Source organism: Fundulus heteroclitus, chromosome 9 (genome assembly GCF_011125445.2).
Source record: "Fundulus heteroclitus isolate FHET01 chromosome 9, MU-UCD_Fhet_4.1, whole genome shotgun sequence".
Lineage (NCBI taxonomy): Eukaryota > Metazoa > Chordata > Actinopteri > Cyprinodontiformes > Fundulidae > Fundulus > Fundulus heteroclitus.
In genome coordinates, this window is record NC_046369.1 from 32,807,648 (window position 1) to 32,835,059 (window position 27,412).

At 39.9% G+C, this 27,412-nt stretch overlaps 1 protein-coding gene across 7 annotated transcripts; it reads left to right on the forward strand.

Annotated features, from left to right (window-relative positions):
- Positions 1-1,933: 1,933 nt before the first annotated feature.
- LOC105925347 (adaptor related protein complex 1 subunit sigma 2) lies at positions 1,934-26,767 on the forward strand. Of its 7 annotated transcripts, XM_036141518.1 has the most exons (7): positions 1,934-2,015; positions 6,102-6,280; positions 9,032-9,140; positions 9,289-9,426; positions 11,558-11,588; positions 18,527-18,589; positions 19,952-21,568. In XM_036141518.1, the coding sequence occupies exons 1-6, from the start codon at positions 2,013-2,015 to the stop codon at positions 18,577-18,579; spliced, it is 513 nt and encodes a 170-aa protein (XP_035997411.1). In that variant the 5' UTR covers positions 1,934-2,012; the 3' UTR covers positions 18,580-18,589; positions 19,952-21,568. The 7 variants fall into 7 exon arrangements, 6 of the variants coding, with proteins under 6 accessions (XP_035997411.1, XP_035997409.1, XP_035997410.1 ...); XR_004931714.1 differs by lacking the exons at positions 1,934-2,015; positions 11,558-11,588; XM_036141516.1 differs by lacking the exons at positions 1,934-2,015; positions 11,558-11,588; positions 18,527-18,589; positions 19,952-21,568 and adding exons at positions 23,036-23,044; positions 24,600-26,767.
- Positions 26,768-27,412: the final 645 nt, after the last annotated feature.

A 27,412-nucleotide genomic window follows, 5' to 3' on the forward strand; every position in this document is an offset into this window, starting at 1 on the left:
CGGCACTTAGACACCTCCCTTGGGCAGCTCTATTATAGTGCATCTGTGCTTCTGTGGACAGCTTCACGTCAACGTTCAGGAGAGAAAGGCCCTCCTGATGAGTAGTCATCAGTGGCCGGTAGAACATGTTGTTTAGTCAAACACTCGCTCAGTTTCTAACAATTAACTAACAATTTCCAGTCTTTATGCGTCAATCACTGGCTGCCATCCAAGCACAACTGCATGGAAAATGTTACAAGATGACAGGACAGATGTCTAAAAAAAATGGTTACGTTTGGTCAAATGATAGAAAGGCATCATGGTCCTGACATACATTTCATTTCAAAGGTATTCACACCGCCTAACATTTAACATTGCATCAGGTCACAATCTAAAATTTCAATGAGATTTGTTGAGATTTTACCTGCTGGACCAAGCAATTTCATGCAGAATTGTGAAGCAGAGAGTGAAAAATATATGAATATGCAAAATGTTGTAGAACCACTGTTTGGTGCAGTTAATTCTTTTGGATTTTGTCCCTTTAGACTTTGAACATCTATAGACAAAAAAAAATTTGCCCATTTGTCTGACTGAGTTTGGGCTCAGTCAGACAAATGGGTAGACAAACTATACAGAGTTTGCAAGGTGGATTTTAGCATGGACTTTGACTGGACCATTCCAATACATCAGTATACTTTGCTTTGATCTAAGCCATTCCTTTGTACGTTCTAACATTACATGCAGTAATGTAAAGTTACATTTAAATGGAATTGAAATTAAAAGGGGTTATGAAAGCAAATATTTAGGTATAGTTCTGCACAATACATTTTGTTGGAAGCCCCACAATAAATATATTAAAGACAAAATAGCAAAATATTGTTTAGACTACAAAACTTAATAAGTGTAAAAGGCATGTATATTATATACTCCTCTTTGGTTATGCCCTATTTGTCAAATTGTTCAGAACTATGGGGAAATGTGAGTAAAACAAATATTGACATATTAGTTAGGTTACAATAAAAGAGTGATTAAGCTCATTAATGCAGTGAGACTGTCTCTTTTTCTTCTCTACTATTATTCATTATTTTTTTGTTTTTCTATTACATGCAATCCCAATAATATAGATTCAAGTTTGTGGTTATAATGTGACCAAAAATGAACAAGTTCAGTTAATACTTTTGCTATGCACTGTAGTAAAACCATCTACAATACCTCCTTGTATTACTTTAAGTGCCTCATATAGATTTAGAGGAAGCCAAGTGGGCTAACAAGCCCAGTTTCCATTGTATTTATTGCAGCTGAATGAAGGCATTAATCTATCTGACAGAAGATCATATTTATTATTGTGACGTTAGTCTGATTTTCTAAATCTGAAGTGACTAAAAGTAGCATTATTGTGCTGATTTGTTGTGAAATGTAATTTCCACAACAAATCCGGGAACCTGTCCTATTTAGGGTTTAGTTTCTCTCTTTCATAGCTATATCATTTTGTCATTGTTTTTTTTTTCTCTTTACACTGATATCTTCCACAGAATTGTGTAGTCAGCGGACAGGTTGCAGCTGAGATTCAGCCATATTTTTGATCAACAATAGACTCTGTGTGCTGACCTAAATACTTCTTGGATACAGACCTACTTGTCCTTAAGCATCCCCATCTTCATATGCTCATGCTAAGCTAATATATAATTGTCAGCGCCCTACTTTGAACGAACAATGTTTCATTATTTATTTACTTTTTCCTTTAAAAGTCTGATAAAGCCAGCTTCTGTTCGCCGTGTTGCTTGTTTTGGGGACGCTTTCCAGATCTTAATAAGCATTAACTCGTGATGTGATCGCTGTCTGAAGCAGCCAATAAGATTTAGAGGGTTGAATTAAAGCGTTGGAAAAGGCGGGGACTGTTGACGCGCATCAGCCAATGACAGCCATCCCGAGCTTGTTGGGAGCCAATCATAAGCGAGTTTCCACCTGCTCCGTGGTATATGGTGGAAGTGAGGTAGCTCTTCCCTTGAGACGGGGAAACAGTGCAGTTATTCATGGTGAGTAGTTTTAAAACGGCGTTGCTGGCTTGTTAATATTGAAATGGCTTAAAATTGCGGGTGGAAGGTCGTGATTTAGACGGTGGAGGTGATGGTAAAGGCTGTGAAGCTAAGCGGAGAATTACGGCGTTTTTGGTACTTCCGTTCCGCAGTGTTCATAACGGTATGATGATGTTTAACTAGCTGGAGACCACGAAGCAGATAGTTTGGCACCAAGAAGGACTTTGTCATAGAAACGCTGTCATGGGCATTTCAGGAAGCTGTTGTCTTAACTTTTCTGGCAAAAATTAAACCCAGGGCAAAACAGAGCGCCGTGAATCCTAATCGGTACACGCAAACAGTAGCCGTGTAGGACTAATTATAACTTTATTATAACAGGTTATTCTTTTGTAAAACAACTAGAAATCCTCAAGCTCCTTTATTTTATTTAAGTCTAATTTGTCATTGATTATTTTTTCCTGCTCCTCCTGGGGGCTGTGGTTATTTCCAGGGACATCACTAGAATTGAAAGACAGGGGCAGCCTTGCCCTGGGACTGGCTTATCTTCTGTTTTTGATACCTTTTCTCAAACTTAAACGTTTCAGATGATCAAACCCATTTTATTATAAAGATAACTCAAGTTATCTTTGTCTTAAAAAAGCAGTTTGCAGATGGTTATACCACTCGTTAAGGGAAAACGACTAGCCAAACCAACCTGTCTTTATTAAGAAATAAAACTTACTGCATTGTAGAATCACCACCTAACTGTGATCACCCACGTTGTTTTATCAGTTTTCATTCGCTGCATCCTGGCCAGATTTGCCGTCACACCTGTAGATTCAAGAGATCTCTCAAATAGAACCTGCCTGACAACAAGATGTTGACTAAACATTAATTTCAGCAACACGCTATGCCCTGATCTAAAGGAATTTAAAGAACAGATGGGGAAACAAAGTCATTGACGTCTGTCAGTCTGGAAATGGTTAGAAATTGACTTTTGGACTCCGTTGAATTTTGTCGACAAATGGAGAAGACATGGAGGAATGGTGAATGGCTCTACCTCCCCAAATTACTCCAAGAGTGCATCAGAAATCAATCAGAAGATCATAAAGGAAGCCAGAACACCATTAAACCCTGCCTGCCTCCCTTGCCTCAGTGAAAGTCTGTATTCTCTGCTTAGTACCAAGGAGTACCAAGAGGCAAACCCTGGCATCCATGATGGAGCTCCAAGGCCAAAGCAACCGCCGACTAAAGAAGGAAAACTGTACTTCAATCAAACATGGTGGTAGTGCGATGGTCTGGGGTTGCTTTGCTGCTTCAGAACCTGGACAACTTGCCATAAGTGATGGAAACCATGAATCTGTTCTGTCAGAATATTCTGAAAGGAGAATCCCCGGCCGTCAGTTCATAATGCATATTTTATTTTATTTGAAAAGCGCCTTTCATAACACTGTACAAAATGTAGGATACTGTACAGAATTAAAACCAAACAAATGGCAATACAGCAACAAAGCATCAATAATACAAAAATATAACATTTACAGAGAGTAGGCAGCTTTAAAAATGTACGTTTTGAGGTGACCTTTTAAATGGAGGAGGGAGTCAACATTGTGGATGTCAGGAGGCAATTGATTCCAGAGCTGGGTGAGGCAGAATAGGAAAAAGCTCTGCCACCCATGGTGTTGAGACGGATAGAGAGGACAGAGAGACAAATGGTAGAGGAAGACCTGAGAGAGCGAGTGGGGGTGTCAATATGGAGAACTTCGGACAAATAAGGAGGTGCAAGGTTATGGATGGCCCTGAAAGTAAGTAGGAGTAACTTAAATTGGATCCTGAATTGGATGCAAAGCTAGTGTAGCTGTTGTAGAACTGGGGTAATGTGTTGGAAAGAAGAGGAGAGGGTGACGATACGGAGAGCAGATTTCTGAACCAACGGAAGTTTATTGAGGGTTTCCTGTGGTAAACCGTAGAGGAGAGAGTTACAATAGTCAAGACGGGAGGTGACTGGGCAGTTTGGGTCCCGAAACTTAAGATCATGCGGCATAAACAAAGATCAGAACAAAGCACACGCATTTGAGTGGCCTAGTCAAAGTCTAAAACTTAAATTTGATTGAGACGCTCTGCTGTGGCCTTAAACAGGCCATTCAGGCTAAAGAACCCTCCGGTACGGCTGAAATAATAAAGCTGTGCAGAGAAGGTTTGGGCAAGAACTTCTCCACAGCGACGTAAAAGTTTCCCAAATGCTTGATTGGCAGCTGTTGGCAAGGCTGGCACAACTAGTGGCGAGGATTTCAAAACACTTGCAACCAGTTAATAGGTGGTAATTACATGTTTACACAGGGCCAGGTTGGTGTGGATAGCCTTTTAAAATATGATTTGAAAACGGCATTATTGTTTCAGGTGGGCTATTTTGTGTCTAATATTAAAACTTGTTTGATCTTAAACTAATCTGTATGTGTCCAAAAAAAGAGAAATCAAGGCATTTGTAAGGGGACAATTACCTTGACACAGCACTCTATAGACAGGTTCTCAATAAATTAGAATATTAAGTATTTCAACAATTCGACTGAAAAAAAAGTATGGTTTTCACTGCAAAAACGGATCTAAAAATAAGTAAAATGTTCTTAAAGTTAGTGTATTTGTCCTTGATTTAAGCAGGTAAAAAATATTATTTGCCAATGGAATGAGTATTTTTACCCCTAAAATAAGATAATTAGACATTCTGCACTTGAAATAAGGTGATGGAGATGAGTTGTTCCTATTTTAAGTGCAAAAATCTTATTCCATTGGCAAATAGTCTTATTTACCTGCTCAAATCAATGACAAATACACCCTATTTTAAGAAAATTTTACTTATTTTAAGTTCCGTTTTTGCAGTGTTGACACATTGCGCACAAAATTATATACTTGAGGTGTTCATATTCACTATGTTTTCATCAGTTTGGCTCACAGCTAAAAACTAAATTAGTTTCTTAGAAATTTCTGCATACTACATGAGACCAATGAAGATAATTTTTAATACAGAAGCTCTGTGTTGTGGCTGACACAATCACGAGGAAGACTGCTGACTGAACAGTTGCCTGGCGGGGAGCCATTAAGGCTAAGACAGAAATCAACTTCTTTCATGACCAGGGTTAGGGTTATTCATGCATATCCATAGAAAATTAAGCGGAAGGAAAAATGCTGTTGCAAGAGACAGCAGGAGTAACCGCAGCCTTAAAAGGATTGGGAAGTTAATCCCATTTAAGAGCCGGGAGAAGTGGACTCGACCGAGAGCCACCAGACGTACACGTACCAAGTCGAAGACTCAGCGCTGCCGTCTACCAGGAAGTTTTGGGGAACTCCGTGCTCCCTTCTGCTGACAAGCATTATGGAGGAGATGCTGATTTAATTTTCCTGCAGGACTTGGTCCCTGCCCATCCGGCCAGAAGGTACCAAGCCCTGCTTTAATGAATATGTCAGCACCGTGCGTGAGTAGCAAACAACAGGCATGACCTGGAGATTCTGTGGAGTATTGTGGAGAGGAAGACGAGCGACGCCAGACCCAACGATACACAAGAGCTGAAGGTCTGGGCTAGAGCAACCCAGGCTTTCTGAACAGCTCAGCAGAACCACAGACCGATCGGCTCCATGCCACGCGGCGCTGAGGCGGTAATTCGTGCAAGACGAGCCCCGAGCAAATGGACATACTTTTCAGTAAAACGCCATTTATGTGTATTAAAAAAAAAAAATTTTATTGGTCGTATGTAATGTTCTGGAAAAAACAGAATTTGGGGTTATGACTAGCTGCAAGTCATGATCAACAAGATTACAAGGAATAAATCAGTGAAATGTGTCCATCTGTGTGTAATGAGCGAAATCTTTGAAAGAAATTGACTTCCTGGCGATGCAATAAGTTACTGAGATGTCGCGAACGAGGAGAAAGGCCTGAATGAGCGTGATGTCAGTTTGAATGATCAACCTGCTAATTTTTTTTGGAATTGATTCAATTTGCTGATTTTTTTTTTTTTTTTTTATATAAAGGTCTTGCCTGCATACAATGTTTATTGTGGTCTCTCCTCACCGACCCACTTCTTCCTCTCCTCGTTTCGTCCGCATTCATTTCAGATGCAGTTCATGCTGCTGTTCAGTCGTCAAGGCAAGCTCCGGCTGCAGAAATGGTACGTGCCTCTGTCTGACAAGGAGAAAAAGAAGATCACCCGAGAGCTGGTGCAGACCGTCCTGGCTCGGAAACCTAAAATGTGCAGCTTCCTGGAGTGGAGAGACCTAAAGGTTGTGTACAAGAGGTGGGTGCTGATTCGGCTTGTTTGGGGACAAAATCTTTCCCGGTGAGACCTTTTTTTTTGAGAAATAAAAAAATGGATCAGTTCAAAGTGTGTTTTCAAACGGGGAATCAGGAAAGACTGTTGGCAATGAGATCAAGCCATCACGGAAAGACTAAAAGTAGGAGGAGCATCAGTTTTCCCTCCCTGTATCCTGTTGCTGTGCCAACGGAGAAGCAGGCAGACTCTGGGTGAAGCCGGGTGGCCCTGCGTGGCCAGATGAACACTGGTCTGAAGGTGCCTGAGCTGATGTTGGTTTATTTACGAGCGGTAGTTAAAAGTTTTTGTTTTTTCAAAGTTTTTTTTTTTTTTTTTTTTACATTCATAACTTACATGCAGACAGCAAAAACTACATTTATTTTTGTATAGTTGGACCTTGAACCCCATTACAAACTGTGTTTCTTCCAGAGTGAATCAGGACTGAAGCCAAATCAAACGGGGATCAGTAATGTCTGAGAGGAAAAGCTGAAGTCTGGGATGACATGCAGCTTTGGTCTGTGCTGTTTTATTTTTTTTTTTTATTATGTGAAAATTAGCTTAGAACCAAAAGGTTTTTAACGTGCAAAATCCCTCAGTGCCTTGCTCAAGTGTACGGCTCGCTCTCTGGCTTTTTCCCATTTGGTCACATTACTACCATCTACTATCGGCTCATCCAAAGTGATCTGCAAATGTTTAAACTAGTTCCCTTTTAACATTTAACTTTGTTTATTTCAAGTTGGATGCTAACCTTTCTTAGAAGGTACAGTTTTGCTAAGTAACATGAGTATTTGGGTGCCCTTGTCCTTACAAGCCCAGGTGTGCATCCAGCTTGGACCCTCTAACTCATCAGCACCTTTTTCACTGACTGAACTGCTACATCCCATGCTAACGTCAGCGTTGTGGTCTCCGCCTACAGAGTGTTGACCTGAAATGTGAACAGCTCTTTACTCATTACCAAACAGTATTTACTCTGATCTGATCCACTTGTTCTTAAAAAGCCTTCAAATGTGTGGCTCAGGCCCATTGTTGGTTTTATGTCGTGGCCCCTGGGGGCCATAACAACCTGAACATTATTTTCTTTCTAACAATTTAGTCAGCTGAGATTATTGTGAACAGAATATCATGATGGTTGTTAGTTAAATGAAACATTTCAATATTTTTAAGAGAATTAGATGAGAGAGAAGGGATTATTGGGTAAGTATTTGCTCTGGTTGCATGTTGAGGGGCTGGTTTATTTTATCACAGTTTAGCTCAAGAGCAGTTTATTGTAATCTACATAGATTTTAGATATTATGTTAGAACAAGAAAGCTTCTGTAAGTATATAGAGTTCAATTTACTGAAGTACATGCCTGAAATGATATAACTCAGCCTCACCCTCTAGAATTTTTTTTTTTTACTTTCCACAAATGTCGCAGCGTTATTTTCTGCTTTGGTCCAACTCATTGTGTTGTAGCTAAGGTTGTGTGTTTCGGGTCGTTGTCCTGCTGGAAGGTGAACCTCCTCCCCAGTCTCCAGTCTTTTGTATCCTCTAACAGGTTTTCTCCCAGGATTGCTCTGGATTTAGCACTTAGATCAATCTTTCCATCAATTCTGACCAGCTTCTATGTGTCTAATGAAGAAAATGATTCACACAACATGATGCTGCCACCACTGTCTGTCTTCCATAAAGGCCAGATGTGTATAGAAAAAGATTTTTCTTCTTTTTTTTTTTCCAGTAATTACTTTCAAAAATTTAAACTTTTATATTCATTCATGACACACAGTCTGATATATTTCAAGTGTTTATTTCTTTTAATTTTGATAACTGGCAACTAACATCAGTCTGTGTTTAATGAATGAAAATAATATATAAGTTTCACTTTTTGAATTGAATGACTGAAAAAAAAAACCGCTACTTTTTCATGATATTGTAAATAAATGACCAGCACCTATATTATATTTAGAAAAGCATCCTGCGTTTAATATGCCGTTGTTTTTAAGTGCCTTTCATTGTGATCATTTGCAAAAGAGGGTCAACAAAGTGCACAAGGATCAGATAACAGGAAACCTAAGAGACTGCTTTTCTGTTCTGTAAGGCCTCTATTGTCGTCTGAAACAACTCTGCAGACCAACTCTGCCCCCCCCTTACCCCACGCTCTGGCTCCAGGGGATCAGCTGACCAGCTCCTATATTAGCCAATCATCACATGCTTAAAGACAGCCTCTGGGATTATCAGGGATAAAGGACTGTGGCAAGGGGCTTAACTGATTCAGCATCCCCTTCTGGCTTCTGGCTTTTAATGAACACCTTGCACCTAATAAGCAGCCATCTTTAATAAAAGCTGAGAACTCCTCTCTCAGCAGCATTTAATAGCAAAGGGAGACCTTACTGTACATCACTTAAAGATCCTGTCTATGTACTGCATAAAGTCAGCTCTCCTGGCTCCCACTTTGTCTGCTGGACATGGCACTTTTTTACTAGGGTTGCAAAATATTTAGAGACGATTTAAAGTTGATAGTGTGGCTGAAAGTTGTGATGATAATCTATTCCCAGGCCTTTTTTTTTTTTTTCTTTCTTTACCATCACACACTGTCCTCGCTGCTCTTTGTGAGCTTCAGCAGCTCAGCCACTAAACATGTGAATCAGACATGCACATTAGTTGCAGTTCCAGTCGATCCAACCGGTTAAACATGGGATCTACGTGCGGTTCTACGGTTTATTGTGAAAGAGGCTTATTTGAACGCTCTGTGTTGCAGATACGCCAGCCTGTACTTCTGCTGTGCCATAGAGGACCAGGACAATGAGCTCATCACACTGGAAATCATCCACAGATACGTGGAGCTGCTGGATAAATACTTCGGCAGTGTACGTTTATGCTAAATACTTCTGGCTCAGTTTTCCGTTTATGTTTTCTTCTTTCTTTGATTAAAAGTGGCCTCCTTTCCAGCTACCACCTGTTGACCTCAGTCTCAAACCGCTACAATAAATCCTGTATATATATTCACTTTTCCAGGTTTGTGAGCTTGACATTATTTTCAACTTTGAGAAGGCCTACTTCATTCTGGATGAATTCCTGCTGGGCGGGGAGGCTCAGGAGACGTCCAAGAAGAACGTGCTGAAGGCCATCGAGCAGGCCGACCTACTGCAGGAGGTAAGACTTGGATGTGTTCTCTGTTAAAACAAAAAAATTGTTAATTTTTTGTCTCATTTTCTTTTCAATTTGTCTTCCAAGGAGTACATACACTTATCATTTTTCACATCAGTGACAAATAAAATGCAGCTCAGCATATTTTACATTAGTGTACAATTGCTGCTTCCTGATAATTTTATAACTTTGGTTAATAAATGGTTACAGTATGAGTAATAGCTCTTGATAATAATAATAGATCCTGTACCTGTTTTCTTGTTGTTACTTTTTGCTTAGATTTGAATATAAATGTTGAATGTTTGTCAATTGAATAGAAGTAACAGGTGCAGTTAAAGCCTTTACGTATAGAGATGGAAGAATTTTAAAGGTATCCAAATGGGGAAAAATGTCCAGAAAGCTAATAAAGGCGTATTTCCAAAAGTTACAGCTGACCCACTGCAAAACAGTTGAAATGTTGGTACCTGGGAGTCGGTGTACGTAGGTGGTTCTGTTACTAAAGAACTGATTTAGTGGCAGGGTTAATATTACTGAACTGCAAGGGAGACTCGATACAAACCAAATCACCTTTTTCTCTCCAAGTCATCAAAGAAAGCAGTTTCTGTTTGCATTCAACAAAATGAAATAAATGGATCTGTGTTAGGTTAATTGGCTTCTCTAAATTGTCCTTAGGTGTGAGTGTGTGCATGAATGGTCGTTTGTCATGTGGATGGATGGATCTGTGGTATTACAGTAGCATAATCTCATAGTGAATACCTTCTTATGCGTTCGGCTCTTCAGCCCAGCCACCAGGTTTTCAGTAGGAAATGAACCTTCCTCCCAGGACCATCGAAAGTCATAAGATAGAGATGAAGGTCACTTTACTGTTTGGTGAACCAGGTGATGCATATTCGTGATCACCTGGAGTATTTGTTGCTGAAAAACTCAATCTCGGTCTTATTGGCCCAAATTACACAGTCCCAGTTAACGTCCCAGTAGGGTTTTACAAACCCCGCTTCTGTTTGACTGTATATGAGGAAAACGTTTTGTTTTCCTGGTGTCATTCCCTGTCTGAATCAGTCACATTAAAGGTTTGATTAGCCACACTTTTTTTTTTTAGTGTGAGATTATGCTACTGGGATAAAATATTTTCTATTGAAACTTCACATCCATCTGTACAAGGGGTGCTAACAAGTGTGGAGAGTGTTGTGTATTCCTAAAGCAAATTGACACAAAATAAATCTGGTTTAATGAATGATATGAGGCTATAACATACATTTACGTTTAGTATGTGAGTTTTTATATTAAAGCTGAAAAATACTTAAGAGTTGTCCACAACGAGGTAAGTGCTTTGACACGTTAGGTTTTACGTCCTATTTCCCTGTTTAGTAAATCCCTTCCACATAGTACTGTTTATTTATTTATACAGCACTTTTCAGTAACAAGACGAGCCGGCCTACAGACAAGTCAGATCACTAAAGGTCAATTCACTTTCCAACATGAGATCAGAATGATTTTTGTCCTAAACCAACAGCAGTAGCAGCTGTTTGAGTTGGATTGTGAAGCACATTACTGTGGTCTTTAGTGTAGCTGTGTAGCTTCAGCCAGAATGTCCAGTTATGAAGGTGGGCTCAGGCACTGCTCTGTCAGTAGGATATGAGTTTCTGTAATAAAGATGTTATAGGAAGTCAAAAACATGGCGGCAAAGTACAGTGTCCAAACAAAAGCACTGTATAAAGAGGTCAAAGTATGTTTGGCTTTATATTTTCTGAACTTAACAATGTTTTTGCATGTGGCTAACGGAAATAATAGAACTGAATAATTCAGGCGTCCCAGCAGAAAGCTCATTTCTAACAATGAGTCCAAGCACATAGAAAAACTCCAGGTTAATAACATGGATAAGTTCTGCTCTCAGACCCTTTTCTGCTCCTCTTGATCATATTTGTCTTGTGGAAAATGTTTTTTTTTTCTTTACTGAATATTCCACCATACACCTACAGGTTATCTATGTTAAATATTTTCTCATTTCTCATGTTTCCTCTTTTTTATCATGCAGTTCATTGTGCTTTATGTCTCGTGCATTTAGGTTGCTTGGTCTTGATTGCAACTGACACGTTTCTCTCTCTGCTTGTGTATTCTTTGCTGTTGTGATTTGCAGAATATAGACTTTCAGATGCGTCTGTTTGCAGGTACAGTTTGTTAAACTCAATGTAGGCCTTCCTGTAGACTTAGATCAGTAGCTTTAGATAAACATAGCAAGCAGAATCAACACACCAGCAATGGCTATATTTCAGAACTGGATAGTGTGATTACAAATCTAGAGTATCTGCTTTAGTCCTGCTTTACACTGACCTCATACTAAAACTCAGATGTCTGATGGACCCACATTTTTTTAAAGGGCAAATATCCTCATAGTTTAAAGCAAAACAGCAAAAAAGAAAAAAGAGCCCCGTCTCTCTAACATGCAAAACATACTATAATATTTGGAAGTTGAACACAAAAGCTTATTGTTTTAAACTGAAAACAAATTATCTTTAAAAAAAAGAATCTCTAATAGAAGTCTTACTTTCCCCAAAGTTTGTCTTTGCAGCATAACTGAGCGTACTTTGTGGAAATAGCAGAGAGAGACCTCTCCTCCTCCACCAAAATCATCGTTTTGTTTGAAGATCCAGATTAGAATAACATTTTCCCACAACATTTGCTGATTATGTGTTTAAAAGAAGTGAGATTTTTAGCTGCTTCCATTCACTGCTGCTGTGTTTTACACAATCACGGGATAACTTTCTAAGTATCCTGGCGACACAGTTTTTTGGGGGAAATGCCAGATCCATTGTCCACTTGATTCAGATCACCGATGTCGGTCAGAATTGGAGTAGAAATGGTTTCTTCCTAATGCTGCCAAAATTTTTGTTACAAGCATTTATTCACCAATGTGGTGAATCCTAATCAGACTTGGCTCATAACAGAGTGCTTTTAAATTGTTGGCTATGTTTGTAGGACCTTAAGATTACCAAGCTACTATTTCACAGGTAACACTTTCCTCTCCTAAATTTTCTCTTCTTTACTAGAGAAGAAGAGCCAAGTCTTTATGAACTTATGTTTGAGCAGGAGACTTTGCTATGACTAGTTTTGTCTCTGGTCGCCATTGAGTCATGCAGTGAACGTGGAGTTCTGTGTTCTGTACCTAAAGTCCTCAGTCTTTAGCAACTTTTAGCTAGGTTTCGGGCTGTGTTGTGCTCGGGATTTCTCTTTTTCACATTTAACACATTTTTGCTCATTTCTTTGAACACAACTGAGAAGGAAAAGTTGTAAATGTGATGGTATATGCCCTTTAAATGTTCATTCTTTAGCATGATGAAGCTTTTGTTCACATCTTTAGAGGACACCAGTAGGTAAAACATCTAAAGTAGTTCTGAGATGAAGGCTTCAGAAATGACAACACCTTAACTGCAAGTGGAGATTCTCAAGCATCCAGGTTATGGTAGGATCAACCCAGTCACTAACCACAAAACAGTCTCACTTCACTGCAATAAAAGACATGCGCACTTGGCTCAAACGGTAAGAAAATCTGTTTTCGGTCAGTTACAGTTGCTATTTTCTTGTAGCAATTCTTCTTGGCAAAAAGTCTCATAGTGTTGGAAAGTCTGTTTATTTCCTTTTTAATGGTGCTACATTTGGTGGCTAAATCCATTCATGAGTTGAGTTTTGTATGTGGTTTGGGCTCGTGTAAACTTATCAAAACCTCTCAGCCTATCCCAAACATGTGAAAGATGATTAGGGGCTTTAAAAAAAGTCTATTCAATTATGAATTTAATCTTAAAATCCTGACTTTAATCTTCTGAGAATAAAGACATCGGACGCAGTAGCAGTCAAGTTGCATGATGTACCAAGAAAATATCAGATACTGCTTCCAATTTGTCGCAGGTTGTCTCTGGTCCGGGGAGCTCTTAATCGGCCTTCACTGCATCTGTCATATGGTTGATTCAAGCACATAACCTAAGATGGTCTTTCACAGCAAGAGATTTTAGCCAAAACGTCTGAGAATCACACAATGTGAATCCTGCTTAAGAGTGGAGATGTGGGATTTCTAATGGTTGCAGTACAGCTCCCTCCTTTGAGATTGCCTCTAGTGATGGCAGGCCTTGTTTTTTTCAGTGAGGGGGATGCTGCCTCCCAACATCACGCTGCCTCAAACATAAGCTGTTTGGCATTGGCAAGTTTTTCCTGAGTGTAACCCACATGATAAACCCTGCTGCTCAACCCACAAATGAATTTTCCTTATTAATGTGGCACAATTTAGGGTGAAATAAACAGGCTTCCCTGCAATATAAGATTTAGTGTCAAGAACCATTGTTACAACAAGAAATAATCAACCAAACACAAGTTTCCTTAGTTTTTCTGCTAAGTTTATTGTTGGTAAAACCCAGTTTACCAAACAGCTAATCTGTCAGGCAGCAGGCTGATGAGTTTGCTGCATTTCTTTCCTCCCCGTTTGGTCAGATAGTGCTCCAAAAGGCCCCAGCTAATGAGTTCTTAGAGGAGAAATCAGGCCACTGCTGACAAACCCATTAACATCCACTAGAGAAAAGTAGTTAGAGAGAAAACTGGGACATTCTTTTTTTTCTTTTCTTTTTTCTCGCTATGCACAGTGACAAAGTGAGCAACTCGGGCACAATATGTTACTGGTTTAAAATACGTCAAGAATACAAAAACTATTATGGAGGCCCAACATTTAAAGATCACCCTAAACATCAGCCTGGTGGACTGCTCATGAATTAAAAATGTCAAAGTATTCACCAATCTCTCAATGTAGATTTAAGCAGAAAAGCGCAGGCATCAAGATGTTACAGAGTTATGAATATATATGAACCCAAAGTGAAATGGTTAGATCATGGATTCAGTGTTGGGGAATCTAAATAATCTCCATCATAATTATCTGTGAGGCAGTTGCTGCCCAGCCAAGGACAAAATGCCAGAGGACACAATGTGAAGCTGTGCTGTCTGCGCACAGACGGTACACTGATCCTCAGAGGGTTGTGCTAAGTTCTTCATGAGCTTTTTTTTCCCCCTTTTGTGTATAAATCACAAGGCAAGGCAGGTCTATTTATATAGTACATTTCAGTACAAGGACAACACAAAATGCTTTACATGATTAAAACATAGGAAAATAAAAACAGAATAAAAGCAAGTAACAAAACAGTTGGAAAAAAAGTAGAAAATTTAAAGAAAATAAAACAGGAAATGGCAATTAAAAGTAAATATTAATGATTATAAAAACGGTTGGACTACAAACTTAAACTAATGATGTTTCAGTAAAACAGTTTAACTAGAACAGTCAAAGGCAATCCTAAACAAATGTGTTTTTAATTGTGATTTAAAGGAACTCAGGCTTTCAGCACTTTTACAGTTTTCTGGAAGTTTGTTACAGATCAGGGGAGCATAGGAACTAAATGCTGCTTCTCCATGTTTGGTTCGTGTTCTAGGTATGCAGAGCAGGCTGGAACTAGAAGACCTGAGTGGTCTGGAGGGTTGATACACTGATAACAAGGGTGTGATGTATTTAGGTGCTAAGCCATTCAGGGATTTATAGACCAAAATCAGTATTTTAAAGTCTATTATCTGAGATACAGGGAGCCAGTGTAAGGACTTCACAGAGATTGATTCTGGTATTCGAAGAAGTGCCGTGAAAACAAGACATTCGTCTTAAACTCACCCTGACAGTAACACAAAAATTGATCAGCTCAATTCTGTATTTATAGAGCCAGAGTGAAGACTGGGGAAGTTTGCCAAATGAGGAGATCTTGTAAAGGCCTATCCATGCCTCCATCCATTTAATTGGTAACTAGACTGGTGAAGTCAGTCAGTCAGCATGGGTTTTTGCAGCTCTGTGTGCCGTGAACTTCTACCTGCATGTGTTTCTGTTAGTATATCTCTGTGCTCTGAGCCAAACACACATCCTCAGCACTAAAAGGGTTGTAGCTGGCATGAACTTGGCAATGAATCTTTACTTTTTCCACGTCCACACAGGCAGTATTATCCAACACGTTTCAGCTCTAGATAAGCATTTCATGGTTTACTTTTGAACAAGAGTCTAAAGTCAGATGTATTGTAATGTTAAAAATAATTTTTGATTTTGTACTTCAATAGCATTGGAAATGGCTGTACTGCCTGTGTGGAGACCGGGTTGATTTTATGCACAGTGAATAAAATGATTTACTAATTTTTAAGCAGTGAAGCGATGTTGAAACCCTATTTAACTAATGTTTGAAATTTCTATTTTCGACCCCAATTGACCATTTTATTTTTGCTCCTCAAAATCTATAATATCAAGCTGTAAAATAAAAAGCATGGATGGTCATGTTCTTTACTCTACACATGCGGTAAAGACGTCAAAACCAATTCCTGCTCACTTTTCAAGGGTACCTGTATCTATTGCTTTCTGGACTAAGACATTTTTGAAACAGAAAGTCATACTTTCTTTTTGTTTAGCAGCAAATGCATTTTTAAATCATAAAAGTATTCAAGTCAACCATAAATGAAGAACTCTGGTGCGTTCAAGTTAGGTGGCAGGATACGGCAGAGACCTTAGTTTAATGATTCCCGGCATCAAAATCTGGTTTAGGGGACCTGGAATAGCACCTTACATACTTACCTTACTTACCTTGCAAGATGGTCTTCCTGGAACCTCTGGATGGTTTCTTGGAAGCGGTGCCATCTGGGGATGCTGTGGTGCTTCTGGGGGACTTCAATGGCCATGTAAGCAGCAATGGCATTACCTGTAGGGGTGTGATTGTGAAGAACATCCCCTCTTATCCAAACTGCCTTTTATAACTGGACTTCTGTGTGATGCACAGGATGTCCTTGACAAACGCGTCGGAGCTCAAGGAGGTTCATAAGTGTACTTGGTACCAAGCCACGTTGGGACAAATGTTGATGATCAGTTTTTACAGTCGGATCATCAGACCTGCAACGTTGCATCTTATGCGGTCTGAACAGAGAGGCAGCGCTGTCAGCGGATTGCTGCCTGGTAGTTGGATACGGCGGCAGGGTAGGCTATCGAACCTGGTAAACCCAGGTTAGTGAGGGTCAGCTGGAAATATCTGGCAAAGGAACCTATTCCAGCGATCTTTAACTCACACCTCTAGGAGAATATTTCTTCTTTTCCAAGGGAGGGTGGGGACATGGAATATGGATCAGCCATGTTCAGGACCTCCGTTGTTGATGTTGCCCTCAGGAGCTGTGGCCTGAAAGTTATCACTGCCGTTCATGGTGGTAACCAAAGGACCCACTAATGGGCACCATTAATGGAAGCCATCAGCCTAGAGGAGGCCAGAGGGACTGCTGAGCCTGGATTCTCAGCAGGAAGGTGAGCTTGCTCTCAGTATGTGTTGGGCTCCACCTTGTACCTGGTCCTGTTTCTGGCCTTCATGGACCGGATCCATATGCAGTGGTACAGACGACTGTGTCTGTCTGATTTGCGAACTTCAGGGCCTCGTCCATTGCTTTTTCCAGATGACGTTGTGTTGTTGGTTACTTTAAAGCATGACCTTCAGTGTCAACTGGGGCAATTCACAGCCGATCATATAGCTGCTGAATGAGAGTCCACTCCTCCAAGTCTGGGGCCAAAGATTTTGCCTGGAATAAGGAGGACAGCTCCTTCTGCTTTGGGGGTCACTATCTGCATCATGGTCATGAGAGATGGTCATGGCACAAAGAATGAGAACCCCGATATAAGCAGCTTCCTCAAGAATAATGTGAGGAACTCTGGGTAGAGCTGCTGCTCCTCTGCATCGCAAGGATGTAGTTTAAGAATCTGACAAAGATTCCCTGTTGGTACCTTCTTTTCAAGGTTTTCTGAGCGCATTTAACTGGGTGCAGACCCTTTAGCAAACCCAGAACTCTCTGGAGGGACAGTGTATCTTTTATAACTTGGTAATGTCTTGAGATTCTCCATGGGAAGTCTTGGTTTCACTCTTGAACCTGCTACTCCCACAACCTAATCTCTGTAATAAGCAGAAGGATGGATGGACAGATGGACCACTTTTTCTGAAGTCATCAGGAAGAAATTCAACATTTATAAATTTTTTTGGGGGGGTTCAAAATCATTCCTTATATTAATAGGATGCTTGTTGCTGTAAGTCAAATGGAGCAGTTTTTAAAGAGAAATAGGTATAAACTATCCACACATCAACATATTTTCTGTTTCTAACGGAATAGATTTTTCCCCCGCTGTGTTTTCAGTCTGAAAACCTACAACTGTATCAGCCACCTAGGTCACTGTAATCATGCATCTGAAGAAGCGAATCAGCTCCATGACTAAAACCCTCAAAATCGAACAGGAATTTAGCTCGCTCAGGCCGCACCATTTCAAATTAAGCTCTTAGGTAAACATTACATAAAATCTAAAAAAAAAAAGAGGGGGGGGGGAATCAATTATGCAATAAAGAAACAAGCTCATCTATCTCTAGATTTTTATTGTGATGCCTCCTCTTGTTATGGTTGTTTTTATAATCAAAGCAGCAGTCAGACCAGATTAAAAGAAGACCTCCTGCGGAGATGTTGCTGCAAAGCCATACAGGAAGAAAACAATTTAACCTGCAATCTGCTTGACGACTTAGTGTAGTAATCAGGGTAAACAGCTGGAGCTTTTAAAGCGCTAGTGCTACAGTGGAGTTGCACAAGACGGATAAAATCCAGCTACAGATCAGAATATAAACTGGTGGAGTCTAAGCCGGGCATGGTTAAAACGGTGCAGGGGCATTGGACCCGGTGCCTTGGGTTTCCAGGCATTAGTAAGGACACAACGCAGTAATTGGACGGAAAACATACCACAGCGGATTTAGTGGAAGCTATTTTGTTAAGACTATAATGAAATTTTTCCTTAAGACATGGCCCTAGCTTTGGTGCCAGCTAGCAGATATTGTTTAGGATTAATGAAGCCTCAGAAGATTGTGAGCTCTGCTCGTTTTAGCGCAGGAGGAGCCTGCCGTAGATTGAGCCGAGACGTCGTTGCGGGTGTGCACAGTTAATCCCTTTTTCCTTGAGCATGTTGTCTAGAAGTGTCGTAGAGTAGGTTGGTAGACCTGATCGATGAGTCTTTGTCATTATGAAAATGTTTGCCTCACAGGTGTGATGGTCCCAAATATGGCATCAGAAGCCTCTGGTCTTTTCCAGAATTAGGCCGGCTAAGGTGAATACTTTATGTCTGTGGGTACATGCTCCCTGTACCCCTAGAGCCTGTAGTCTTCTTGTGTCTTAGATGTTTATGTGAACAGTTTAAGACTCTGTCTGTAGCTCAGTCTCTGCTCATTAAAATGGATTTCCTAGTGTCATCCCTGGTCCCCGGATAGCAGTGTCTTCACTGTTGACCGTGTGCAGTTGTGTTGTGAACAGAAACCTGTCTTTGTGTTGTCGTTGTTTTTTTTTTACTTTATGTGTGTTAACATTATTGCTGCCACTGTCCATTGCCTTACTACATACTATATGAATACGTTTAGGTTGCCTTTGCACAACCTTTTTGAATTAAAACTCACTTACTGTCTGACTTAGATGGTGAAACATTGCAAACTGTAAGTTTTCATCCTGTTAACATTGTATTCACACAAATCACTCCTCTTTACAGTGTCTTGCAAAAATATTCACATATTTCTTCATGTTTTGTCACATTAGAACCACAAACTTCAAGGTAATTAACCTGGATTTCATATGCTAGGACAAAATAAAGTAAAGGGGAATGGAAAACGGCACACAGTTTCAATAAAAATCTGAAACCTGTGGCACAAATTTGCATTTAGTCCTCTTTACTCTGATATACTTAATGAAAAACCCAAGCAGCAGGGTGCTTTCAGAGGCCACCCAGGTGTACTTTAATCTTTAATCACTTTGAAGTATAAATGCGGCTGCTCTGTAAAGGCCTACAAGAGGTGCTGCAGAACATTGGAGAACAAACAGAGAATTTGTTGAAAGACTTTGAAAATATATATTTGTTCTGTCTAAGCTGACTGATCTTCAGGAATTTGCAAAGACTGAGCAACATTAGTCTCTAGATGTGCAGAGTTGGTAAATAATTAGCCCCAAGTCCTGCAGATGTAATTTGGAGTTTTGTTTCTACATAATATGGACTTGGGAGGAAGACCATATGGTTTCCTTCCGCCTCGCACTAATACACTACTTAGTGCTGGTCTACCACACAAAATCCCAGTAAAATGCATTGAACGCTGTGGTTGTAACCTGGCAAAATGTGGAAAAGTTTAAGCAACAACAAAACATTTGCAAGGTTTCTGTTTTAGTTCCTTAAAGCTAAGCCGAGATGCCTATCCTCACCCTGAAACATATCATGTATCATGGGGGACATGGTGGGAATCTCTTCATCCAAGCACATTTATTTAAGGCGAAGGAGACTGTGGAGAATAGTTTGTCGATGAATGATGATGCATCTCGCCTGCTGTTTTGTGTCCTGCATGTCCTGCTGCCGAAGTGTGTGTGAATGCGGTTGAGGCTGTTGCCACTGAGCATTGCCTTGTTGTCTAAGCTGTGTGTTTCTCTCCCTCAGCCCCGTCATGAGTACTTTAATGTGCCTGTGTACTGATTGGCTGCCACCTGCTGCTGCTGCTGCTGCTGCTGCCGCTGCTGCTGTCCACCCTGCATGCTGAGCTTCTCAGTGCCTGGCACCTTTCTTTATGCCCTCTGAGCCCCTGACATTATGTTTGGGGGGGTGGGTATCATCCGTTTCAATTCCACTCGAGGCATGACAGCCGTGTTAAAGTACTGTCCGGGATGTAAACCACCAGTGAAATTCTGTGGTGACGTGTGGACCAGATTTTTTTTATTTATATTTTTAAAGACGCGCCTCTTACCGGAGAAAGAAAACATTTTTAAATCAAACTAATATGCTGACTGAGACGTCACAGTTTTTGTTTTGATGCATTAGCGTACGTCTGTCATTGGTCCAATACATTTTCTTTAATAATGTTTTTAATATGCACCACATTTATCTTTTTTTCATCACTGTAAAGTAGCATGTTTGCATCCTGTCATCCTGATCCACTGTGTCCTTTTCCTCAAATTCCTCTTATTAGACATTTTGCTCCTTTTTTTTTTCCCTTTTTGAGATGCTAAAAAGTTCTGAATGAAAATCAAGACATCTTGAAAATGAATTTACACATGGCTAATCAGAATCAGACTTATTTGCCAGGTATGAGTACACATACGACAGATTTAACTCTGGATTGTACAGTGCTCACAATGTGCCTATTTATACAATAGCACGATAATATAGTGATAAAATGAAATGCAGGCTGCAGAGAACACATATGACCACATTATAAACAAAACAGACAGATTGAGACAATAGTGTGATAAATTTAAGCCACCCTTGGATCAGGATGACATGTTTAAAACTCAGATTTGTGGTTAAATAGGACACATGGGCTCAGTGTTATTTTATTTATGCGGACCATGCTGTCCTCCCATGCTGCTTCCTCTCACTCTGTGGGGAAAGCCTGCCCCCTGTTGCAGAGATTGCAGCACGGAGGTATGTGTTCAAGTCCAGACTTGTTTCATTTATAGAGAAATATTAGGAACACACCTCCCATTGTTTGATCGTGTTTACTCTAAAGCTACCTAAACACAGATCAGCCTCCTTTGGTTAAAGTTGTCCACAGATGTATTAATTGGAGGCTTCTTGGCTCACAGGAGATTTTTTTTTTTATCTATCAGATTTTACTTTATGTTAACTGTGTAACTCTAAAACAAGTTTTATCTGTTCAACCATTTATTCTTAGTTTGTCTTTTTATGGTTGCATTATTTTCTGTCTGTCTTGTTTTCCTTGTAATGATGACTGTAAAAAATTATGATAGATCTATAATATAGTTTCTTCATTTTGTTTGACTACTTCATTATGATATCTTTGAAATAAAATCTTGTATACATATATATTTAATATCTACTCTTAAGGTAAGTGCTTTTAGATGGATCACATGACAGCAATAGAAATGTGTTTTGCACTAATTAAATTAAGATTAAGCACCACATTCTCAATGCAGTGTTTCATTACCAAAGTGTGTCCTGCTGACAAATATAAGAAGCATGACTGGACTGTTGTGATAAAATAAAGTGATGCAATAATTGATTTAACAACATAATAAATAATATATTTCTGACCGTTAAGCAGTCGTGTTTTGCCTATTTAACCTTTTAACTTTTCTGGTATTTTTCTATTATGCCATGATGCACGTTCCTAAACATCCAGGCAAATGTTTTCAAATGTGATTTTATTTTACTTTTTCGTGTTTCAGAAACAAACTGAATTGTGTCAAGCTAAATATCCATGTCCCTTGAACCTTTTGATATTTTATCAGACTGTAAACACAAACTTCCATTTTATTTGGATTGTATGTGAAAGACCAACTTGAAGTTTGACAGGACCATTGTAACAAGAACAGGCTTTGATCTGAACCACTCCACTGTAGCTCTGTATTTTTAGGGCGATCATCCCACTGGAAATTGAACCTCCATCTCAGTCTCATGTCTGTTTGAGCCTCCAATATCTTTCTTACCAGGATTGTCCTGTATTTAGCTCCATCTATCTTCCTCACATCTCAGACTGACTTCCTCTGCGACTGTGGCTTGATGGGTTGAGTAGTTGTCTTGCAATCAGAAGGTTGTGGGTTTGATTTCAGATTTCCTCTTGTCACATGAACACAACACGCCTTACCTAATCGTTTCAGCAGCAATACACCTTAGCCAGAGCATTTTCTTACGCCGGTTGGCTGTTTTCCCTGCTTTGCTTGTTGCCAACTACAAAAAGGACTTCTTCTGGCTTTCTAGAATTGCTTTGTTCTCACCAGTCTCCCATAAATGCCAAATTTGTGAAGTGCACTACTAATAGTTTCGTCAGTAATGGTCGATTTGATTCTCCTGCACCTCCTCCAGAGTTACCAAGGGCCTCTTAGCTGCTTCCCTGGTTGATGCTCCTTTTACAGTTTGTTTAGGTAGACGGCCATGTCGCTTTTGTGCCATACCACAGCTACTCTTTCCACTTTCAGATCTATGTCTATGTTTCTTGGTCTTCATGATGCTGTTTGATCGCCAACTTTCTTTAACAAACCTTCTGAGGTCAGCAACAGAACAGCACGATTTACACTGAGATTGAATTTCACGCTCACAAAAATTAGTTATTTTCACTGGTTCATTTAGGAGTGTCAGAGTTAAGGATTTTGAATACAAATTCATTGGAAACATTTTACATTTTCAACCCTAATGCACTACTTTGTGTTGGTCTATCACGTAGAAGCCTGATAAAATACAGTGCATTACTCTTTGTAGTTGTAATGGGACAAAATGTATGAAAAGTTCAGGTGGTATGATGAGTTTTCTTATTCGGTTACAGGAGTGTAGAGTACTGATATAACATTTAAAAAAAATCTTGTCCATGTGTGACATATGTCTCCCTAGAGAACATTGTACAGCCAATCTGTTAATCTTTCCAGCTCTGAGTTGAACTTTTTGCACTCAAAATATGATGACTTTACGAATGTTTCTGTGCAGAAATGCTTGATTATGTGAAGCTGTTTTTCTGTTTCTCTGCTCTGATGAAATTCCCTCTCTTTACCTTGGTGCTGAACGCTGCTTTAGGATGCCAAAGTAAGTGTCTCTTCTTCTTTTTGCCACTAAGGTAACACGCATGATTATCTAAATGCAAATGAGCACAGTTCTGTGGCGTAACGGCATTTTCTGCTATCTAAATTTCATCTCATGAACAATCAAAGACAAAGAAAGGAAAGTATGTCAAATAAAGATGAACCCAACTCTAGGAAACTTCCTACTGGTTTGCTTTTATCGCAAAGATTTGAAATGACATGATGGCCATAGGTTTGCAAGGTTTCTATCTGTAAAGTGAGTCTCTTTGAATGTTATTCCTTCTAATTTAGCCAGAAGCATGACTAAACTAAAGTTTAGAGTGTAGACAAATCCAGCAAATGAAACTTAACAAATGGCATATCTATGGTGTTCTGAGAGATGCTACGTTCTCATCATTATCAATGACACATTCTCAAAACACGGTTCAGTAGGAACAAAACGAGTTCCAATCCCACTAATTTGTGCCCCAGCATTTGGATCTGGGCATCCGTGAGGGAGTGAAACAGTGATCCCAGCTCTTAACACAGTGGTGGGAGAATTTTAATGTCAGCGATAAAGAAGTAAGGGAGAGAAAAGTTAGAGATTATTTCACAAACCAGTTTAGTGGATGACTGCCAGTCGGCAAAAGGCCATAGTGGAGTATTTTAGAATTAGAGCAAAGCAAACTGCACCACCAAAAGCAGAGTTTTAACACAAGAAAAGAAACAAACACATTAGCGGCCAAGTACTTCACCTAGGGGGGGCAGACAAGTCAGGGAGAATGTTGTGGAGAATTTCAAGCAGGTTTAAGTTCTGCTAATATCTAAAGGCTTAAAAACTGTTTGCTACATCATTTGATTACTGAAAGACTGTGGTACCTGCCTCTAAAATGTCGGGGCAGATAAGTAGTTTTTATGTTTTTATGTATCTATGGTGATTCTGTAGGGAGAATCTGTCAACAGGACAACTAATGGTTGTGCAGCTAAACAAGTCTGGCCTTTATGGAAGATTGGCAGGACGAAGGTCATAGTGAAAATCCATCAAGGCAGGGCGAATCCTTATTGTGGTTTGCCGTACACTGTGTAACAAGTAAACAGGTAATCTGATGTGATCCGATGATGCCAAATTGGATCTCCATGAGACAAACTGGTGGTGGCAGCATCATGCTGTGGTGTGGGGAAGCTGATACGTACAACTACTGTTCATAGATGCTCTCCACCCAGTTTGATTGAGCCTAGTCCATTTTGAAAAGAAGACTTGGTAAAGCTCTCTAGATGTGCAAAGAAGGTGGAGGAATACCCAAAAAGGACTCCAGTTATTGAAGCCAAAGGTGGTTCTACTCGGGAATATAAATGCACGCCCCAGTTTGTTTCGGTTATTAATTTGAAAACAATGTATCATCTTCCCTCCACTGCCCCGTTATCCCCTTGTTTTGTGTTGGTTTATCACAGAAAACGGTTCAAAAATATGAAACAGTTGAAGGGGTCTGAGTACCCCTGCAGGGCGCCGTACGTGCTCGGCCACAGTTGAATGGGTGTGCAGCTCTTCACCCGGGTTGTGGTTCTCCTCTCCCCCACAGGATGCAGAGACGCCTCGCAGCGTGCTGGAGGAAATTGGACTCACATAAACATTTTGTCCATCGTGATCGTCGTGCTCTGGCCTCAGACCCCGTCATGTGCTGGCCGCCGTGCTTCGAGCCGACACAATCACACATCCTGATTATTGCATCATGTTTACAGGTTTTTCTATTTCCTTCTCAGTTATTTCAGTGGTCGGAGTGAAAATATGAAAGAAAAACAGCTATTTGTTCCACGTTTTCTGTCAAATAACAGAACAGACTGTCGTATTATCCAAAGGGAAGTCAAAAGTATTATTAGAACCAAAGAGCAATGCCTCATCATTGGGAAGTCATTAACGGCTTATAGTTTTAAACTAAAGATCTGTTTGACTTAAAAATGCGCTCACTGTGATTACTCATTAATGCACCACTGTTCAGACTGGAATAAAAGCTGTATTCTCTTAGTTTAAAAGCTCACGCCACCCTGATGGGTTCAGTGTTGGCTTTACAATTAGCCGATTTAAAGTTGAATGCCTTAAACCTCCCGATGAGTATATGAGAATTTATCCGTTTTGTAATGCAACTATGTAGCAGGGAAACGAGCTGGACTGGTGTTTTTGTTTGTGGAAAGGTGCGAGAATCAAGATAACTGTTGTTTTTCTTTTAATGTTTACAGCTGCGGTGTGTTTCATGTATTTTGTGTTGTATGACTAAAAATAAATCAGACAATGCAGCAACGCTCCCCCTCACTGAAATAAGTGAACTAATCGACAGTATTGTACATGCTGACTTAGGAATGGTGAGATTCACAGTAACACGGGGGCAAGACATTTAGCAGTTTTTGGTCATGACACAATGCCTGACTATTACTCACATGATTTAGCTGCAAAGAAGGCAGAGTGTAAATATCAGATTTATGTTGATGTAAACCTTAATCTCCCTGAGATTAATTGAAATGTTCTTTCCTGTCTCACAGCAAACCAAAATATCTGGATGTTGCTGAACTAAATGTGGTAGCCAGTTACTCATGCTGGGATAATGTGATTTTGTTACACAGATTAGAAAAACGTAACGTGGTTCAGTGATTTAATTCATTAGTTAATCTTGTGCGTGCAGTATACTATGACGTTTGGGACAATTTCATCCTCCCAACATTGTAGGTACAGTTTGAGGAAGCCACATTTCTGCTTTAACATGACTATAAACTGGTACACAAAGCAAGGTCCATAAAGACAAGGAGGAGGGCCTCTGGTGAGAAAAAAAAAACTTGACCGGCCTGCTCAGAGTCCTGACCTCAACCTGACAGAACACCTTTGGGATGGATCAAAACGCAGATGATGAGCCAGGCCTTCTCGTCCAACATCAGTGTCTGACCTCACAAATGCGCTTTTGGAATAATGGTTCAATATTTTCATAAACACATTCCTAAACTCTGTCCAAGGTTCTCCCTAGAAGAGCTCAAGCTCTAATAGCTGTGAACCAACATGTGAAACTATTAAGCAGTAATATGGTGTGACAAAAAAAAAAAATCCCATGTGTCTGAAGGGAGACGACCAAATACTTTTGGCGATATAGTGCATGTGACAGTAATGGATTAATATAAATTATGGGTTTCACTTCTGAACCAAATGGCTGGAAAAAAAAAAGCATTTCAGTGATATATATTCCCCATTTATCAAGAGGCACCTGTAACTATAGCAGTCACACACGTAGCTGAAATGTATATTGAAAATACTTTCTAAATAAATAGTGTTCATCGTAACGATAAACGTTAATCATCCTGAACAATGACTCAAGGATGACACACTGTGGAGCATGTAAACTACCTACTAACCACTGTGATCACAGAAATGTAAACAAATAAAGAAACCTTCAGGTGGTCATATTGTCTGTTACAAGAAGCAATAGAACCATAAACCTTCACGGTGAGTGTGGAAAGTGCTTTAAGGCTTTGAAACTGTCACTTTTAACCATTCGGTACCCAAAGGATGCCTTGGACGTAGGACTGTACAAATCTCTTGTTGTAAATTTGCATTCTTCTGTATATCCTGTATGTTTTACATGCTGATAAAGCCTAAATTCTGCTGTTTACATGTTTTCTCTAACTCCTGACGAGCGGTTTGTGTGACATAGAATCTACGGCCCTCTGCGTTGTGTTTACAGTGAAATAAAACCCGGACATTATCAGACTCGTGTTTGCTGGTCAGTGGGAAATGACCTAAAGAGGATCATGTTTCATGTTATTCATTAAAGCGGGACATGCGTCCTCTCAATCCCTTTTTGTTATACTGAGGACTCGCTTTTACATAAAAAAAGAAAATGTGATGTAAAGAGTTGATGGAAAATTCTTTGACGATATTCAGTAGATGGGAATCCGAGGTATAAAACAGATGAAATAAACTCAAGGTGGAGCTAATATGCTAGTTTGGAGAAATTTTCCTCAGCACTTTTGGTAATCATCAACAAGCCTCTGGCGTTATTCTGTCTGGATGTTTGACCCCTCTTCTCCTCACAGTTGGCATAGTTCATTGAAACTGATAGGGTTCCCTGCAATGGACCATGACGTTCAACGTAGGTCAGGGCCACTCCTAAAATGAATTGCTAGCCTGCTTTATTCAATGCAAAACCAGTTTGTCTCTACTGTTCAGGAACAACCCAGAAATCATTACGGTTCAAAGCTATTAAAAACCAGAAGTTGCTGGAAAACCAGTATCGCTGTGTCCACAGGGATGCACGTTCAACATCAACGCGGAGGAAGAGTGGGGGGTGCCAACCAACCAGTATCGCTGTGTCCAAAATGGAAGATTCTTAGCTGCCCACACGGACAAGCAAAC

Excerpts from the sequence above, each read along its gene's own strand:
- LOC105925347 (XM_036141518.1), top strand. Across the intron at positions 9,427-11,557 it reads AGGCCGACCTACTGCAGGAG|AATATAGACTTTCAGATGCG; the intron begins GTAAGACTTGGA and ends TGTGATTTGCAG. Across the intron at positions 11,589-18,526 it reads TCAGATGCGTCTGTTTGCAG|GTGTGATGGTCCCAAATATG; the intron begins GTACAGTTTGTT and ends TTTGCCTCACAG.